This window comes from Eptesicus fuscus, chromosome 16, assembly GCF_027574615.1.
Source record: "Eptesicus fuscus isolate TK198812 chromosome 16, DD_ASM_mEF_20220401, whole genome shotgun sequence".
Classification (NCBI taxonomy): Eukaryota; Metazoa; Chordata; class Mammalia; order Chiroptera; family Vespertilionidae; genus Eptesicus; species Eptesicus fuscus.
This window is the reverse complement of record NC_072488.1, coordinates 54,903,310-54,923,415: the sequence shown is the minus strand read 5'-3', so window position 1 is coordinate 54,923,415 and position 20,106 is coordinate 54,903,310. Positions and strand designations below refer to the sequence as shown.

The 20,106-nt window shown below is 38.7% G+C and overlaps 1 protein-coding gene across 4 annotated transcripts in view; it reads right to left on the bottom strand.

The window, feature by feature from the left end:
- The window catches only part of KDM3A (lysine demethylase 3A), a 54,997-nt gene extending 40,726 nt beyond the window's left edge, over positions 1 to 14,271 (bottom strand). For all 4 annotated transcript variants that reach the window (XM_054728588.1, XM_054728590.1, XM_054728589.1 and 1 more), the window contains exons 1-8: positions 14,175 to 14,271; positions 13,437 to 13,652; positions 7,303 to 7,458; positions 5,789 to 5,899; positions 2,137 to 2,239; positions 1,066 to 1,190; positions 753 to 825; positions 554 to 642 (exon numbers count right to left, since the gene is read on the bottom strand). In XM_054728588.1, coding sequence (XP_054584563.1) covers positions 554 to 642; positions 753 to 825; positions 1,066 to 1,190; positions 2,137 to 2,239; positions 5,789 to 5,899; positions 7,303 to 7,458; positions 13,437 to 13,622 — 843 coding nt within the window. In that variant the 5' untranslated portion in view covers positions 13,623 to 13,652; positions 14,175 to 14,271. The remainder of the gene's footprint in view (positions 1 to 553; positions 643 to 752; positions 826 to 1,065; positions 1,191 to 2,136; positions 2,240 to 5,788; positions 5,900 to 7,302; positions 7,459 to 13,436; positions 13,653 to 14,174) is intronic.
- Between the last annotated feature and the right edge of the window lie 5,835 nt (positions 14,272 to 20,106).

Here is a 20,106-nt window from a genome sequence, read left to right as displayed (position 1 = left end):
TGTGTAACATAGGAATATGTCCTAACTATTTCAGAACAGAATTAAATCCAATACTTCAACTCACAATGAACTTTATAGAAGCCTATACTTTTTGGGGCAGAAATTATAATGACAAACCAACCACTTCCTTCAAAAAGTGAGTATCCAATCATAAATGACCAATAAAACCTTGTTATTATTGAGGAGGTAGGAGTCCTATTTCAGTACCAAATCTACTCAGAAATCTAAGGTTCTTGCCCTCTTCTCATTCCAGGAGTTCTTCCCAATTTCATACACAACAACTCAATTTACCTTCATAAACACCTCCATATTGTGAAATTTTCAAATCTATTGAGAATTTTCAGAAAACATCAAACAAAAAATTTTTGCCCAAAAATAGTGAACCAGAAACTTCTATTATCTCCACCTGCTTGAGGGTAGAAATTATGGCCAGGCTCTGAAACAGCAAAGAATAGCAGAGAAAGAAGACAGCTTTACAACCACTAAGCAAGCTGGCCATGCACTGCTAGAGTTAAAGAACACGCCAGGCAAGTGACAAAATAAACCAAGTTACCTCAGAGCAAGATTTTGCTTGTTTGGAAAGTACACTTCCGCTATTCTCAGAAGACTTGCGTTTCACAGCTCCAGTTCTTGTAGAATTACCTAAAATATTTAAAAAATAATTAAGTTGGCTTCCCTATTTCCCTTAACATGCGGATAAAGGGGAAAGACAGGAAGAAAAAGAAAGATTTTAAACAAACAATATATCTTACCACATGTCACAAAGTTATCATGTACAACTTCAACATGAATCAGTGATGGATCAACAATTTTCAGTGCTGGAATCTTAAAAATAAATAAAACAAAGATAATGAAAAATTAGAAAATGCTCTGGAACATACCAGAAATTAGCTCTTTTAACATAATAGGAGCTTCTTACAAACAATTTCTTTTAAGACAATTGTGATATTTCCCTTTCTACTCTAATATTTTAACATAATAAAGGTGTTTAGCTCCTTTAAGATATAATTCCTTTTAATAATTACCTTCCCCTGTCATATTACATGCCATTATCATCATCTTTACCTCCTCACAGTTGACTTGAAGAGTTTTGGATGCGGGGTTTCCATTTATAACGGTTGCGGAAAACCACTGAGTTGATGGGTCCAAGCTATAAATTTTTACTTCAGAACCAACTAAGTTTTTGTCACCTTAAAAGAAATAAAAATTTTTAGAGCAATTTGGATTATCTTCCATCAGCACCATCATCCAGAATAATCTTTTCTGAAATCTTTTTAAAATGTAGTAGACAAAAGTAAACATTAACAGGTTTATTTCATAAACAAGAGAAGACATTTCCGTCAAGCTAGAAGAAAATTTAAAACTTTTTATTTTAAAGCTCCATTCTTCTACTGATTTATCTTAGAGTGGCAATATATTTACTTTAGCATTTGTATCAGATCAAACAGTATCAGAAAACTCATTGAGATCTAACTCATTGTCCTAGAGTCTTTAGAGGATCCAAAAATTCAGGAACCCCAACAGAACTGCAAAGTCTGATTTAAAAAGACTTTGATTGTGCCTGATCAGCATGGCTCAGTATTTGTGTGTTGACTTATGAACCAGGAGGTCACGGTTTGATTCCCAGTCAGGTCACATGGCTGGTTAGCAGGCTTGATTCCCAGTGTGGGGTGTGTAGGAGGCAGCCTATCAATGATTCACTCTCATCACTAATGTTTCTCTCTCTCTCTCCCTCTTCCTTCCTCTCTGAAATAAATTTTAAAAATGTATATTTAAAAAAGACTTTGATTGTAAAACTGACCAAGAAAGTCAGTAACAGTAAATGGGAAGCTCAGGATTACCAAATTAATGTTTCCTCAATTTAATTTAATATAAAATCCCAGGTCTAAATATAGCTGAACTTTTAAGATATCTAGTTTACTTTTATAGTTTTCACATAATCCCTGAACCGTCCAAATTTCAGAGGCTTTAGAATATATTATAGAATACAAAATCCTTCAATCATCTAGTTGCATGGGAGAAAGCAGCAAAGGAATTTCTAAAAAATTAGAAACTGCAATGAAAGGAGTGAAAAGGGCTAAAACATAGCTTTTCTTAGAAGTTAATCATTGATCAACTCATGAACTATCCACATACCTTGTAAAAGATGGCTTTCATCCAAATGTTTCACAATCAAAGCTTGAAATTCTTTACTAACATCATGGTTATCCATAAGGGAAAGTCGAAGACGGTTTACATCCTGAGAAATGGAGGATCATTACATTTTAATGTAACAAGAAGAGTTGTTGAAATGCCAGTGGATATTTCAATCAGTTTAATCAGAGAGGTTAAAGTGTTGTCAATTAGCCATTTGATGGCACCAATGAACTGGACAGGTCATAGCAGGAAACCAAATGAGCACAGGTCTAAGGCAGACTGAAGAGAAGTCACCCCAAGATAAGAGCAAGACAAACACCAAGAGTGGCTCAAAGCATAATTTTAAATAAGACATAACTTTGGTTATGGGAAACACAATAAGCAAACAAATGAACAGGTGAATCCATGTCCAAAACACCAAGGCAAAAGACACAGAAACAGAGATCCATACTGTCAGCTCACTGACATTGCTGTTTTTATTTTTTAACAAATCATTTCACACAGAATCATTTAACCTAACTAGAATTCCAAATGCATTCTTCAATAGTAAAGGGGTGGAGGGTGATGATGACAAAATTTGAATGAACAGCCTAAATCTTCAGTGAGCCAGTTTTGAAACACTAAATTCTTGGCAGTGGTTCCATTTTGGGCACTATTCCAGTCTTCTGGCTTTGTGCATACACTCAGTTATGATAAATGTATACAGAAACTGTCGATAGGAATAAACTGCCAACCCAAACTATATTGCACAGAAGCCCTTCCAGTATCAGGTTGTCATGCTTTTCTGCCACTGTGAAATGGCCAAAAATAAGTTATCCATTTCTCCCATTAGAAAAGATAACTAGTCTTTTAGAGGCCATTCTGGGAAAATGCAAGTAACATTAGACTTAACTTAGAGTCTTCATAAGAGCTCAACATTAATTATCAGAATGTGTCATCTGTGAGGGTTTTTTCCCCCTCATGCTACTGCAATTTTAAAAAATCTAAGTGTGTTCCTACTACTATGAGACAAAACAGCACAATAATGGGGAAAGCCACAAAAGGCTCTTAAATAAGTTAAAATAATTCTTCTAGGCTTAGGAGAGTTTTAGGCTCATTAGAAGTGCCAGAGAATTAACCTGGACACTTTGTTTTTTTTCTTAACCACAGATAACTGAGCCAAATTCAATCCAAAAGGCAGACCTTAAGTTTCAATACCAACCTTTACATAGACTAAATGATTTTCAGGTTCTCTGTGCATCACTTAGACAAGAATCGTACTGCGGTAATCACATCCCCCAACCTAGAGTTTCACACAGTAGAAGCCTGATGTGACCATATCTACAAGGGAATGCCCTGAAGCACCAAACTTTGACAACTGTTGTCATCAATAAAAGTCAAGAGCATGTCACAATCTCTCTCAATTAATGTTATACAAAACAGCATTCACACTGATGGCCACAGTACATCTCCCTGAGAACAAATAAACTTGCTATCGAGATTTTTCTTTTTCAATCTCAATAGACAATATTATGAGTTCTATTTAACTGAAAAACTTGAACACCTGCAAGATATAAAACAGAACTGTCCAGGAAAAAATAAAGCTAACAAGTAAAATATACTCTCTCACTACGTAAAGCAAGATATATATATCTACATGTAGCCCCTCCTGTATGTTCCTGTCCTTAAGAACAAGTCATTCTTTCTTTTAAGGCAAGAAAACTATCAAGATGCCTTATCTAATATACGAAGGTAACTGGCACCTAAAGTTAAGTAAAAGCATCTCCCCCTGTTCCACTTACTTAAACATTATAAAATAAGCGAGTGAACCTTGTTTTTACTCACTTCTAAGATGTGGAAGTAAAAGTGAGACTTGAGTAGAGGAAAAAGCCAGTGTTCTGGGTTTTCCTATTCAGGGCCAGCAATGGCAATGCCCATTGGCTCTAGATTGCCTTTAAGCAAAATAAACAGGATGAATTGTTCTACAGGTCACTGTATAGAAGTAAAGGGGATTATTAAGCTTTATAAGTGACATCTAAAAGATGAGTGTTATTATAAGACCATTATTCCCAAGGTAATTATCTGTGGAGATAAATTAATCTGTGTGTTCTTCCCCTCCTAACATTTTCGTAATAAAGAAAACAATCACATATGAAGAAGATCCAGGAGCCTAAATGTTGTGAAGAAAAAGATGGGAATTTTACAAGCTAATTGGAAAGCGCATACACACACTCATATTCACACTCGGTTCTCATCATTCATGGTAATTATGTTCTATTAAGTCACCACAAACACTGAATTAGTGAATACTGAACCACTGCTCCTAGGGGAAAGATAGGGTTAGGTTCTTTCAAGCCTCTGGTCACAACATTTTCATCAACTGATCAATATATAACCTTGTTTTATGTATGTTTCTGTTGTAAGATACATTATTTAGTATATATCACTGCATTATTAGCCTTGAACTCAAGACCAACAACTTACTTAACACATGCATCTTCTCCCTAAGGCAAATCACAACCTTCCTGTATTTAGAAACAATAGACAAAACTTCAGCACTTTTTTTTTTTAATTCCCACCTGAGGATATGTTTCTTGATTTCAGTGAAAGAAAGGAAGGGACAGAGATAAAAAATAAATAAATAAATAACATCCAGGTGAGAGAGAAATATTGATCAGGATGAAACCTGCAACCCTTTGGTGTACAGGATGGTGCTCCAACCAGCTGTGCCACCGGACCAGGGCCAGCACTACTTTTGAGGGCCATTTTAAACAGTGAAATCATCAACAAAAAGCACCAAAATTCAGCACAAAGTATGTCTCGAAAAATAGACTTTTTTACAATACAAGAGATGAAACAAGAAGGCAGAATGCCACCTTATTTGACCTCAGCTGAGAACATGTGTCAGACAAAATTTTTTGTCACTCTGGACATGTCTGTGAAAGCACCAAAACACTGATTTTGGGGTTACAAATATATTTTAGCAAACAGGCAAATTCACAAATATAGAATCCATAGCTAATGAAGGCTAACATATATGTGTATATAGATATATATACACATAGAATGATAGTCAATCTTTTAAAAATTATTTTCCTATTGCCTAGGCGTTTACACACACACACACACACACACACACACACACACACACACACCATTAATTGTAGTACCTTTGTCCTTCCAATTTCATACAGTCGGCACCAACCCAATGACTATCACTGAGGGATAATGCCTAACAATTATCTGTTGATGGGATGGGTTCTTTTCTCTGTTGAGATATCTGAATTAGCCTTGGCTGGTTTGGCTGTGTAGTTAGAGCGTCAACTGACAGACCAAAGGGTCTCTCTCAGGTTTGATTCCCGGTCAAGGGCGCACGTACCTCACAGTTTCAGGCTCGATTCCCAGCCCCACTTGGGGCATATACAGAAGGCAACCAATCAATGTCTCTCTCTCACATCAATGTTTCTCTCTCTTTCTCTCTGTCGCCCCTCCCTTCCACTCTCTCTCTCAAAAAAAAAAAAAAAAAAATCAATGGAAAAAATATCCTCGGTTAGAATTAACAACAAAAAATATACCTGAATTAGAGCAATCAACATCAGTATTTTAGTTCTCATGTTAAAAGACAATTTTATAAATTCTGTTTTTAGCGTTTAATATTGTTTCTGTGTTATACCTGTATAGGCTTCAAAAGGTCTTTAGAAAGAAATACTCTCTGTTGATCTCCTAGAAAGCGAATAGAAGTTATGGATCCCAAACCAGCTTTGTCCAACAGAGATTTGTATACCTAAAACAAAACAAAAGAAAATTACTTTGGCATCATAACTGCTGTCAGCATAATTCTGAAAATGGGGACTGGTAATATTGCACTCATGCAGGAAGAGAGAAAGCCATTAAGTTTTTTATTCACTGCAAGTATCTCGTTAACAACTATTTATGCAACCACAACAAGAGCACAAGATTTTTATCCAATCAATAATTTAAACCACATACACATTTGGGAGTTAACATACAATTCTAGGCCCAGAAACACATGGCTTCCCCAAATCTTATGCAAAAAATTATGTGTACATTTTCCTAGAGAGACAGGACCATATTTTTAGCAAATTCTTAATAGCTGGGAGGAAAAAAAATAAAAAAGCAAAAGAGCAAAATACAACTTTAACCAAAATTCTGCATCTCTCAAAAATCTCTAAAAGCTGTTCTGACTCATGGGCAAACCTTCAATTTGACAGCACAGCACACAAGGCCCTTCACAATCTAGTCAGCCTTTCCAACTACCCAAATCTGCCCCTTCCACCTCACGCCCCAGCTCATGTCTCATAAAACCTCAAATGGCCTCTCCAAACATAGTGATAACTCTTTTCCTCTAACTTAATGATGTGGAAATGGCACAATCATATCCTGACTGTATCTTTAGAGCCAAAGAATATTATGACCCAGGGGGAAACTTAGAGGCCAGGAGATCAAGACTGGAAACCCTTCCAGGAGCCAGGCAATAGCCATTATTCAGTTCTAGCCAACTGTTGTGATAAAGAACTGCCACAAGGCTGCAGTTTTGCCATATCTTATAGTTTTTTCAAAAGAAACTGAAAATCTAGATTTTTAAGTGAATACTCTATATTCTTTTTTTTTTTTTTAATGTTTTTACTGATTTTTAGAGAGAGAGAGAGAGGAAGGGAGACAGAGAAATAGAAACATCAATGAGAAACATCAATTGGCTGCCTCCTGCATACCCCATACTGGGGATCGAGCCCACAACCTGGCATGTGCCCTGACCAAGAATTGAACCAGTGACCTCCTGGTTCACAGGTCAAGGGTAAACCACTCCACTCCACATTCTTATGAGTAGATAGCTAATTTAAATTTTCTTAAAACACTGTGAAGGTCAAATCAAACAGATCTCTATGTCTGTGTATGTCTACTAATTCCCGACCTCTGAGCTTTGACATTCCCCACATTACTTCCATCCCTAGTTTTCAAGTGAAGAAAGTAAAGGGCCCAGAGCTCCTAGCAGGACTAAAAGAAGATCCAGGGTGCTCTTATGACTCATCTACATTGACATATGTTTGTGGTATTATTTTCCAGAGGGCTGAATATAGGTATCACATATATATTTTTCTTGTTTCACTCATAATAGATGAAATGCCCTTTTTTCATTGAGTTCAATAAGCTCAAGTTTTTACTCACAATCGCAGGCCACTGTACAGTTCGTTCAGAAATTTCAGGACACTTTCGTTCCGCCAAAACCAAGTTATGCTCTACTAAAAATGCTCTCCTCAGAAGGCCGTAGACTTCTATCCATCTTCTCTTCCTCCAAGATTCCCCATCAAACTCCACACACACCTAGATAAATTGAATGGGGAAAAAGTAGATTTGATTAACAAAAATAAACAGGAAAAAATACTCAAGTTGAATTATACCCTTTTTATTCTACTCAAATATCTGAATGTACTGTTCCCCTTTCCTGCTCTTCTCTTCACACAATAAACTATCCAGACATGGATCAAGCTCTGGCTCCCAAACCACTTTGGGAAGCAGAAATCAAGGGCTTTGAGGACCAGTCTCTGCCCCCAAAGTTACCTCTCAGAAGCCCACAAAGCACAGAACCCCAGGGTAGAAGGTTCTTACATATGTTAATTAGACACCAGAGCTTAGAGAATTAAAGATAAATTTAAAAGAAGTACTAATTGCTTGGCACTGTAACTCTGTGTTGACATTGTGAGCTTAAGATGACTCCCCATGACCACAATCCACCACATGCTTTTGAATTCCCCTGGTATCAGTGGGATTTAGCACAAGGCCCAATAGATGGCACAGCCTCAGAAATCCCTTTCAATTGAATAAGCTGGGAAATTTACTCTAGCATCTAAGACTACTTTGCTGACTAGACAAACAAGTAATTGATAAATGACCCCCCCCCCCCGAGTTTCCCAGAACTACCTCTAGCTTCTTATATGAAAGTTAAACTACAATGGAAATACCATTTTCCAAGTAATTGTGAAAATTTCTGCCTCAGACCTGCAAAATATGTTTTAACCTAAAGCTAAAACTCTTACAATTTGTATAAATATTTTAAGACATAAAAAAACTCACTCCAAAAGTGGGTCTCTCACCCAGAAAAAGAAACATTCACAGACCTTTAATTTGATATAAATATATCAAAACACCTAGCTTATTTATTAACCCATTATGAACATGCTATCCCTTAATCTAAACCTTTTAAAATAGGTTGGGGATTTTTTTGTATTTTAATTTATATACAATAGACGTCCTCAATATTTGGTGTAATATTCACTATTTCTATTTGACTTAAAATTCTTCCTCTTACTAAAAAGGCCTTTCATTTTTTATCTCAAATAATTAGTTAATAATTCTATAGCACTGTTCATAATTTCATAGGCAATATCTCCCTTTTTAACTTTTAACTTAAAAAAAGTTTAGATAACTTCCATTTATCTGTCAGAACCAAATTTAAAAATCCTTTTCTCAAAGAAGTCCAAGAGAGGCTTCCTTGATAACTGTACTCAAAACACTGTACTTTTCCTTCCCAGCACTTACCCACATTTTGAATTATTTATTTGTGGTTACCTGATTGACATGTTATAAATTCTAATAGGCCAAAGTCTGTGTCAGCTTTTACTTACCACATGTTTCACTGGTATGAGTCCCAAGTCACTATTCAAAGAACTTGTTGAATAAATTTATCTCTGAATTAGGCTCTCACCTTCTGTTTCTCTCACCCATTTAGAAGGGAGGAAGTTCCTAAAAGTCCCGATCCCAAACCTCCTCCAGTTTTATGGTTATCAATGAAATTGAAGAGCTAACCCAACCCCCACCCCCAACAACAAAATGTGCATCCCTAACTTCCCAAGCAACTTCCCCCAAGAAGCTGCATATCTTCTTCATATGGCAGGCTTTTAACTTTGTAGTTATTAGAGAATAAGTGCAAATATGTGAATACTTATTATGTGACAAGGCTCCATGGACTCTCTCTTTGGTTCTACGTATTCCATCCATCACTATAACCAACCAAATGATCCTTTCACAGAGGTGGTCAATGACTGCCCATCTTCCTTTATTTCTATTTCCCTAGCCACAGAATCCAGGTCTTCTGACCCATATCACATCAACCTCAAACCCAAGCTAGCTTTGGATGACAGTTTTCCCATCCCAGTGGTACAAATTTCAGAAACATGGAGCTCTGGTTTGAATCCCAGCTATACTGAATTTTTCTTAGAATGAATTTTGGAACATAAAATGAAATGCACAGGATTACAAAGGAAACCAATTAACCCACACCCCAGGTTAAGAACCTTTGCTTAGAGCAGATTTTTGTGTATGACCTGCTGCTCTCCCATACTGCCGGCAGTATTGGAATAAACGCTTATATGATTTAAACAAACAAACCTTGCTTAAATCAAAGCTCTCTGAATCATGTTTTGCTAGTTTAAAAATGAACGTATAACACCTACCCCTTACTGCATTGCTAGGTAGATTTTAAAGACAATTTATATAAAGTATAGGGCAAAGAGAATAGGTAGTTTGAAGACCCCTCTGGCAATTCAAATCTTAACTTAATTAATCTTAATGCCTTCAGTTAGGAATGGAGGAGAGAGGATCTTCAATATGATTATCTAACATATATACAGCAAAAAAAAAAAGTAAAGGTCTTAAAGGGATTCACAAAATTTAAGGAATATCACAATTCTTATTAGATCGCTATCTATAAAGCTTACCATTAACCCTCAACCAAAATTTAGACAGGGTCTCTCTTTACATCCTAATTTTTTAATTATTTGAAAATTAAGTTTAGTTCCTTAAAAATAATTTAGTTTATGACTTTGGAAGTATTAGGTTGCATTGGTCAAAAATTCACATTAACTCTAGTTTGAAAAAAAGATGACTTAAAAAATATATATATATATATATAAAATGGTGTGGGGGGAGTGTAGTTACAGAGGGTTCGGTGAGGGTGGAAGAGACGTCTGTAATGCTTTCAACAATAAAAAGAAGTTAATTTATATGTGTGTGTATTTGTGTATAAATGTGTGTATTTATATACATATAAAATGAACCCAACAGATTGTGAGCTTTCTTCAACATTCTTTCAAAAGTTTCCTATTAAAACCACATATGTCTTTTATTTGTGTCTGAGGACTGAGTTATATATACATCACCCCGCCTCCAAAACACCTCTTCTGCATAAATTAATATAAAATGACATACCAGTAAGAAGAATTCAAATCCAGGGGGAACTAAAGTGTCTGGATCAAGTTCCTACAAGCTGACAGATGTAACTAGTTTTCGTTCCAAATTGTGTTATTTCCTCCATGTTCCCTTGGTGTATCTACAAAAATGTTATTTATGCTGTCTGATTCCAAAGGCCAAAAAGAGGTCTATTAATTATAATTCTCAACCTATCATTTCCAATATTGCTATTCCAGATAAAGACAATGTCACTGCTTCATTGTTAGATTATTTCTCTAAACTGCTTTTCTATGTAGAGATAATAATTTTGATTCCTTCATTTACTCATTCAAATATTTTGACAAACACTACATGCCAAGCAGTGTTCTAGGTACTAAGGATATAATGGCAGGTAAAATAAAGTGTTCTAACTTCACTGTACCTGAATATTAAAATCTAATGTTTAAGATCTGGAGACAAACTTGGGCAAGTTATTTAACTTCTTTAAGAGTCAAATTCTAACACTAAAATAATGTGGTTTTACCATCTAGAATACTTGTGAGAGTTAAATAAAGTAGTATTTGCCTACTTTATTTAACATTATTGCATCTTCACCTGAACTTATTTGTAATGAACTAGTTACATTGTATCTGAGTGACTTTGTTACAAAGTCTCTCTCAAGGTAAAACAATGTTACTAAGCCTTGACCACAATAATATCATCCTAACTAACTAAGCAAGTCATAGACAGACCTGTACTTCTACTATTACTAAAAAGTTGGGTCAGTGCTTGAATTTCATTCATTCATATTCATTTCAGGCCCCAGTCCCACCCCAGCCCCCAAAATTAAATATCCCTAAACCCAGGTGTAAGTAAGGATGGTCAGTGACTTAGTTTAATTCCTGCCTACATCTCACCAAGTACAATTCCATTCTATTGTTTTAAAATTCTATGTTTTTAAACTTGGCTCTAAACTTAAGCCAATTATTTCCTCTTCTATCAACTAAGGAAGGTAGCAATAAGTCATTATTAGCATAAAGACATCAACTAGATTTGTATCTTACATGAGACTCAGTTGTAAGGTCTGCAGGTAAAGCAAAAATCCAATATAAGTCAAAATTGTTCTTAAATTAAAATTCCCTGCTGTCTCCAGGTTAGGCACCTTAGTTCAGTGGAAAAGACACACAGCATAACCTAGATTCAAATCCTCCTCCCCCATCACTTAGTAACTCATTATGAAAGTCTAGACAAGACTTCTTTTCCTAATTCTGTTTCCTCATTCTGAAAATGATGATATTACCACCACCTCAAAGGTTGGAGGGTAGGGAGATGTGGAGATTTATAAGTATACTCATAAAGGACCCTCCTAGGTTGCCTTCCCAACCCAACAGGTACTCAAACACCCCAACACCTAGTCTCTCATCATCTTTAGAAAGAACTAAAAACTATAAAGTTTAAATAAAATCTGTGTCCATTCAAATCACAGGTAAACAAATGCACATGAGAAAGTTTTATTTGGCAGGTGAAATAAACCACAACAACTATGACTGAAATCTAGAACACAAAGCCCATTTTATGGAGAAATACTATTTATGGAGAAATACTATTAGCTTAAAGCCAACGTTTGACAATCTCTGCACCTCACTACATTAGTTCTGTAACATCAAAACCTGGTTTGCTAGGAGTGAAACAGAGGAGAAAATCAGGGAGTATGATAATTAAGAGGGTGAGCTCAGAAGGCAAAACTTCCTGGTTTAGAGCACAGGCTAACTCCTAGGTGTGTGACCTTAGGCAAGATACTTAATCTCCCCCAGCCCCAGAATTTTTATTTGTAAAATGGAGCAGTATCAGTACCTACCTCCAAAGAACTGCTGTAAGGGCTCAATAAAATCATGGCTATGAAGTGCTCAGCATGATTCCTGGCACGTGGTTAAATGCTCACTGGCCACTCCTCCTTTTCAACATGAGACAAGTCTCACTACATAAACTTTAAAAATATATAACCACACACCCTTTTCCCACAACCCTTCGCAGAGTAATTCAGGTTTGGGCATGCATGGTCACCTTGAGAGTATTCAAATGAACGGTTTCAGAAACCAAAACATAGTCAACTGTCAATGCTAAAACTCGCTTCCCTTGTTTGAGCAGTTTCAAGAACCAGCAGAGATAATGACCACGATACTGAAATACCCATTACCCAAGTTTAGAAATACCTTCTGTTCTGACAGTGCTTCTTCCTTCACATCATCAACACTTTGGAGTCTTTGTTAGGGACCTTTTTTCAGTTATTTTTGCACAAAGGAGTCTTTGTTGGTGCAAAGTGTTCACACCAATACTTCTATTAGGGAGTACAATCAGAATTCATCGCTTTTTGAAAAGATCTAACTGATAACGGTTCTGAGTGTTGTGTTCTGATGAAAAACCCCTGGCCGCACTGGTTGTCAACTCATCTCCCTCCCCCGAAACACCAAGGTGGAATATTTCTAAACCATTCCTCCAGCACACCTTACCAGGGGCAGCTAGCTCCACCCACCCCTCCATATATGGTCTCTCCCACACCCACCCGCAGGCTAATCAGCACAACCAGGAGCCCGCTCCTCCCCGGACCCACCATATATGGACAGATACCCACCCTCATATGCATAATAGAACCAAGCTCCTCCACCCCCCCCCACCCCCGCACTCACAGGCACACTTCTCATTTACAACAGGATTAAAAGTTTAAGGAGTTGGGTGAAGAAATTAAGAGGAACAAATAAACAAGCAAAAACCCATTGAGAGCACCTCCAAACACTAGCTTTAAATTCTTGATTCCAAACGTCACCCACTTGCCAACTTCACACTAACAACAACACTCCCCCTCCGGAGCGATACTCGCGCAGCCCTAATGGGGCCCAGCGCTGGCAACGCCGAAACATGTCTGGACAACCCTAAAGCCCACGTTCAGACACCAGCAACTGTGGGCGAAACAGACCTCGGCTCCACGCAGCCATTTCAAACTTTTACGGTCTCGTTGTCTGCACCTTCCGATGCCAACTTTCTGATCGCCCTTTCCACAAAAGGGCAGCGGGGTGCTGGCCGTCTCGAGACGGGGGGTAGCTGCGAAACGTCCGACCGCCGAGGCCCAGCCTTACCTTCAGATCCTTCTTGGTGACGTCCGTGTGGGAGACGGCGCGGATGGTCCCGGAGAGCCAGGGCCACTCGGCGACGCGCCCCACGTCCCAGCCGTCGTGGCCGCCGTCGCCGCGGTCGGCTGCGGACAGGCTGAGGAATCGCTTCCCCACCAGCACGGGCCAACTTTCTGCGAGCGTGAGCACCATGGTTTCCACGCCTGCAGGAAGGGCTCCTCCCTGCAAAAGCACAAAAACAAAATGCAATGGGGGCGGCAGGTGGTAGGGGGCCGGTGAGAGACGGGCGGGGACGGCGGGGACTGCGGGGGCGGCGGGAGGGGTCCTTACCCCCGCTCAGAGGGCCAGACCCCAGACGGCGGCGGAGCGGAGGAGGACCCCCTCACCCCATCGCCCCAACCGCACCCTCTCCGCCCCCCCATTCCCTCCCCCCACAGCAAACACGGGCCCAAGCGCCGCGTGACCCTCGTTCTCCCAAGTTTCGCTTTCCTAAAACCTTAAACCTCAACGCGGAGAGAGTATGGGGAGAAATACTGGCGGCTTTAGTGGGTCTTTTAAAGTGATCGTCCCTCTCCCAGAAAGGAAAAGGCCCCGATGCCGAGAGCCTGTCCCAGCCGGCCGAGTCCCCCACGGTTCCGCACTTGCCCCGCCCCGACACCCCGCTTCCCGGACGCCCATCCCCGGGTGCCCCTCGCCCCCGCCCGCGGCGCACGGGCGGCAGGGCCGCGGGGTCGGCCCCCTCACCTTTCTCCCTCTGCTCCTCGCAGCCGAGGCCGCGGCACCCTCACCCCGCCTCCCTGAGTCACCCGCGGCGGCCGCTGTTTCCAACCAGCCAGCCGACTCCGGCTCTGACTTGGTTCAAGAGCTCTCACAAGACACGCACTGCCTCCCCGGCCCGCCCCCTCGGAGCCGCTGCCGCCGCTGATTGGCTCAGCCCGCGGAGCTGAGTGAGGCTCGTGGGGACAGAGCCGATCGCTATTGGTCCGCATGGCCGGGGCGGGGCGAGAGGAAAAAACAATTCCTTGGCTGACTCCTCCCTCTTGCCCTCCCCCTTCCGACTCCCGGACGACCCCCATTCGGTTAAAGTACACACAACGTAAGCGAGAGATCCCTCCGCCACAGCCATTCTTCTTAGTTGTTGCCTCACGGAACGCAAAAAAGTCCAGCGAAATCGGTTATCAACTTTAGAGCCCAGAGGAACATCGCAGTGGTGCACAGATAAGACCGAATGGCGAACCCGGGCTATAAGCGCCTATTGTATGTGCTCCTCAAGTGCACAGGCTGTCGACCAAAGGTGGGCTTTCTACTTGGCGGAAGAATCTCACAGGAAAGGGGTGAAGGCGGTGCAGAGCCCGTGGGGGAGGAAAGAGACGGGAACGTGCGGTTTCAGGCGTACTCAACTGGAGGGTGGAGCGACAGTGCTCTGGGGGCTCCTGCGCAGGCGCCTCGCGGAGCAGAGGCCGGAGCTGGGGCTGCTGGGCGAAATGGCCGCCGGAGGCGCAGGCGCACGTGGTGCTCATCATGGAATGTCTAAAGTCCGCCATTTTGAAAGAAAAATGAAGAAAGGCCTGGAGTCACTAGGAAATGACCTTCCTTAAACCTAGAGCAAAGGAGGCCATTCAGTACAATGTAGAATGGGATTTTTGTTTTTTAATGTAAAGGAAGAATGAAAAGATATTCTGAGACTTACAAGTTGAAAGACTAGATTAGGACCATAAATTATAAAGAGACTGTGACTTTGAAGGACAAAGGAGGTGAGAAGTGATTGTGCGATTTGGAAGTTAAGTTTTTTGGTTGAATGAAGAAGAAATAAAATGAAGGAATTGAAGATCTCTTCCTTTATAAAGGCTGGTACTTGACATGGCATCCCATTTAATCCTTAAACTAATGAGTGAAAAATTTATGAAGTGTGAAAACTGAGAATCAGAAAAACTTCGGAAATGTATTCAGAGATTATAGATGCAAGTTAACTCCAGGTATTGCTTTTAAACGTATAAGTTCAGAATGGTTTTATATTCGTTTTTTAACGAAGAACAAACTCTGAAGAATTAAATTGGATTTATAATTTGCAGACCATTCAAAAGGAAGATAGGGAGCAAAGACAACCTATCCAGTCCAACACAAGAAAAAAAATGGAAACAAGAAAAGGAAAACAGAAGTATGGTAAATAGAAGAAAATAAAATTAGAGGAATAAATCCAAGCATTATTTACAATAAATATAAATTGGTTAATTTTACTCACACGTTAAAAGACAATGGATTTAAAAACAATCAGCTACAAATTAACTCCAAGCAAACTCCAACAGCACAGAAAACTTGAAAATTTCGGGTTAAAATATTTTCTAATCAAATGATAATAAAAGGAAAGCAATATCATGATATTATCATAATTGAAAAAAAGAGAAAATAATTTGTATTAAGAAAGGATAAAGTCCATGAAGATAACTCTTGAACTATTATGACCCTGAAAACATAGCCTAGCCTAAGCTAAGACTAAACTATTAGAACTATGAGGAAATTTTGACCATATGTAGTCAGAGTAGAAAATATAAATATATCTATCCCAGAAATAGGCACATCAGATAGATTTTTAAAATAAATGAGAGTAGCCTTAACCGGTTTGGCTCAGTGGATAGAGTGTCGGCCTGCAGACTGAAGGGTCCCAGGTTCAATTCTGGTCAAGGGCGTGTACCTTGGTTGAGGGCACATCCCCAGGAGCGGGTGTGCAGGAGGCAGCTGATCGATGTTTCTCTCTCATTGATGTTTCTAACTATCCCTCTCCCTTCCCCTCTGTAAAAAAAATCAATAAAATATATTTTAAAAAATAAATAAAATAAATGAGAGTATGGAGACCTTAGATTACATAATTAATTATTCATTTGAAAAAAGGTCACTAGGGACAAATTCTACCAAACTTCACAAAACATATAATTCCTATGTTATATTCATGGTTCCAGAATTTAGGAAAGATGTGAAGATATCCAATGCATTTTATAAAACTTGCAAAACTCTTACCAAATCTGAACTAGGAAAATACAAAAAAAGGACAACTATATTTCAATGACTCTTAGGAATTAAGATGGCAAATTCTTATATAAAATATCAGCAAATTAAACCTAGCAGTATATTTTTAAAGCAATCACCATGATTAAGATTATCATGAATACAGGGATACTTCAAGATTAGAAAATTACTATAATTTACCACAACAGCTAAAATAAAAAAGTATGATCATTTTAGTAGAGGCTAAAAAGAGCATGCAATTATATTGAACATTGAGCTACCTAGGAAACATGCCCTTGACCAGAATTGAACTTGGGACCCTTTAGCCCAAGGGCCGACCCTCAATCCACTGAGCCAAACTGGCTAAGGTCATATGTTACTTTTGAAATTTAAAGTTAATGCTAAAATCCTATGAATGAAATAAACTACACTAACACTCAAGAACATTCAAAACAATTTACTAGAACTAATACAAGAGCCAAGAAAGTGGTACAATACAAGATCAACAAACAAAAGTCAAAAGAATTCCTGTTCCATAACTTCAATTCGAGCACCTATTAAATGTTAAAAATATGGAAGCACAATAAAAAAAAGAAACCATTGATGATCATAAAACTACAGAAACTACCTAAGAAGAAACCATATAATAAAATGTATATGAAGAATACTATAAGACTTTACTGACAGGCATAAAAGAAAATTTTAAAATTCCGTCTCCTTATAAAAGATATCATTTCTTCTCAAATTATACTACAATTTCAATGAGTGAAAAATCAAAATATAAATATATAAATAGGTAAGAGAATACAGGATCATGTATATATAAAAATAAGTTTATGCTTAACACACCATTTGAATAATAAACTATTCAGTATATACTATGGGGTCTATTGGTTATCTATTAGGGAAAAAATAACCAAGTAAGATCCCTACATCAACATTCACAATAATAAGTTATGGGTGGATCAAAGAATTAAATATAAACTATCTGGTAAAATACTTTAAGGTTCCTTTCCCCTTTCCTTCCTCTTTCGCTTTCCCTTCCTCTTCCTGAGCATTTCAGTCCTAAAGCCATTAGGAGTACAGAGCAACATAGGTTTTCATCAGGAGATGCTGCCTGGCATGGAATGTTTGAGCTCAAAAAAGGAGTAGTAGCCTGGCATGGAGAGTCAGAGCCCAAGTGAGGTAAGAAGGGCATCTGTGAATGGCAACTGCCTACTGTGGTATGTTACAGATGGACCAGAGTGCACTGCCCACAGAGGAGGTATGGGAGGAAGCCTGGCATGGTGTATATAAGCTTGAGGAGTATGAGGAGAGTATTCATGCAGGGACCAACAGAGGACACTGAAAAGACCAAGATAGATCTTAAAAGCAGAAGGAGAATTAGGAGAGAGGTGCATCCTAGAAACAAAGCAGCAGAGAATTTCAATTTGGAGAACCATACAGAGAGGTCAAAGGATACACTGAGGTCAAGGCAGATAGAGGACTGAGCAGCAGGATATTGACTCTTCCAACAAATATATGTTAGCCTGGAGGTATCACCAGAACTCATTTCTACTGGACAGTAAAAACTGTTATCCAAGCTCCAGCATATACATTCCAGTCAAAGTCCTGCCACTAACTGAGTTTCCTTTTATCCCAAGGGACCTCAGAAGTTTCCAAAGTCTTTAAGAAAGTTAGCAACTAGAAATTTGGAATAATTTTGGATCTTTGGTTCCTCAACTGCAAAACAATTCGAATACAATATTTTCTGTCTAAATCTGCTTCTCTTAAATAGCACAAAATGGTGTGAAAATTTAAATGTCTTACGCTATTTCTGTTAATGCTGTGCACCTGTGACAATGAAGCAAGCAGAGCATCGGCTTCTTGCTTCTTTTTCTTTATACAGTTTTTCTGTTGAAAGTAATTAACATCCAGAGAAAAGCATGGATCTTAAGTGAACAGTTTCATCAGTTTTATAAGACCATACATCCCCAAAATCCATACCCATAAAAAGACATAGAACAGGGCCCTAGCCGGTTTGGCTCAGTGGATAGAGCATCAGTCCACGGATTGAAGGGTGCTGGGTTTGATTCTGGTCAAGGGCACATACCTCAGTTTCAGGCTTGATAACTGGCCCTGGTCAGGGCAACCAATCAATGTGACTCTCGCACATGGATGTTTCTCTCTCTGTCTCTCCCCACCCCTCCACTCTCTCTAAAAATCAATGGAAAAATATCTGCAGGTGGGGACAAACAAAAAAGATATAGAACAGGGATCAGCCATAGCCCACAGGACAAATCTGGCCCAGCACCTAATTTTCTTCAGCATATGAAGGATGGTTTTTACATTTTTTAATGTTTGAAAAGAACCCAGAAGAATAATACTTTGTGACTATAAAAATTATACAAAATTCAAATTTCAGTGCCTATAAATAAAATTAGAACACAGCTACACCCGTTTATGTTTATCTCTGGATAATTTCATATTACAATGGTAAAGTTGAGTAGTTATAACAGGGATAGTATGTCCCTCAAAGCCTAAAATATTTACTCTCCATCCTCTTACAGAAAAGGTTTGCCAAACCCTGGTAGAGAACCTTCCATCATGCCTGAATGTTCCTGCTTCTTTCTAGTTAATACCATTGCCCACAGTAATCTTTTTTTTTCCATTTCTATCACTATAAATTGGCTTTGCCTGCTCTTGCATTTTATTTAAACGACACAATACAGGTTTTACTCTTTTGTATTTAGTTTCCTTTACTCAGCATGTTTTCAAGATTCATCTGTGTGATTATATCTTAAATATATTTATTCCCTTTCATTGCTAGGTAGTATTCCATTGCCTAAATGTGCCATAGTTTGTATATCTATGCTCTGTTGATGGGTACCTGAACTGTTTTTCAGTTCTTGACTATTATGAATAATATGATTATGAATATATTTGAATTTGTCTACTATCTTAGTGTTTGACTTGTTTGTCTTATTTGTTCTGTCTTTATATTTTTAACATTTTAACTCTTTTGCTAGTTTTCATTCCTTTCTATAAAGCCAGATTTCTATACAATTTAATTTCCCTTCAGCTTATTAAACTTTTAAAAGTGGATTAACAATGTATTCAGTAATTAGATGGCATAAACACCAATAAAAGGAATAACCTGATAATGCTCAATGAGCAATTCTGCCCATTGATAACACTAAGCCAAGACTTTGATATTTGTATTACAGTTGTAATACAAATAAATGATACAATAATTAATTATATATATATGGCTGATATGCAAAGTGTCCCCTCAAGAGTTCAACCAGGAGACCAGGAATTCGAATGCTTGCTGACCAGAAGGGGGGAGCACAGAACAAAGGAAGGCCCTGGCCAGCAGCCAGAAGGCCCAAATTGGCCCTGATCACCGGCCAGGCCTAGGGGCCTTACCAGTGCATGAATTTCATGCACCAGGCCTCTAGTACAAGAATAAACTCTGTTTCACATACTCACAACTGTAAACCTACTTTTGCCAACCCCTATATATTCCACTCAGATGCATGTGTGTGATTTGATCAACAAAAAGAAAATGTGTGCACAATGTCAAGCTGCTTTATTTTTTGTTTTTAAGAGCAGCTCAATGATTTGGGGAGGTTATTATACAATACAGAGAAAAATAGGGGAAAAATATAAAATGGCATGTAGCACCAGTGTC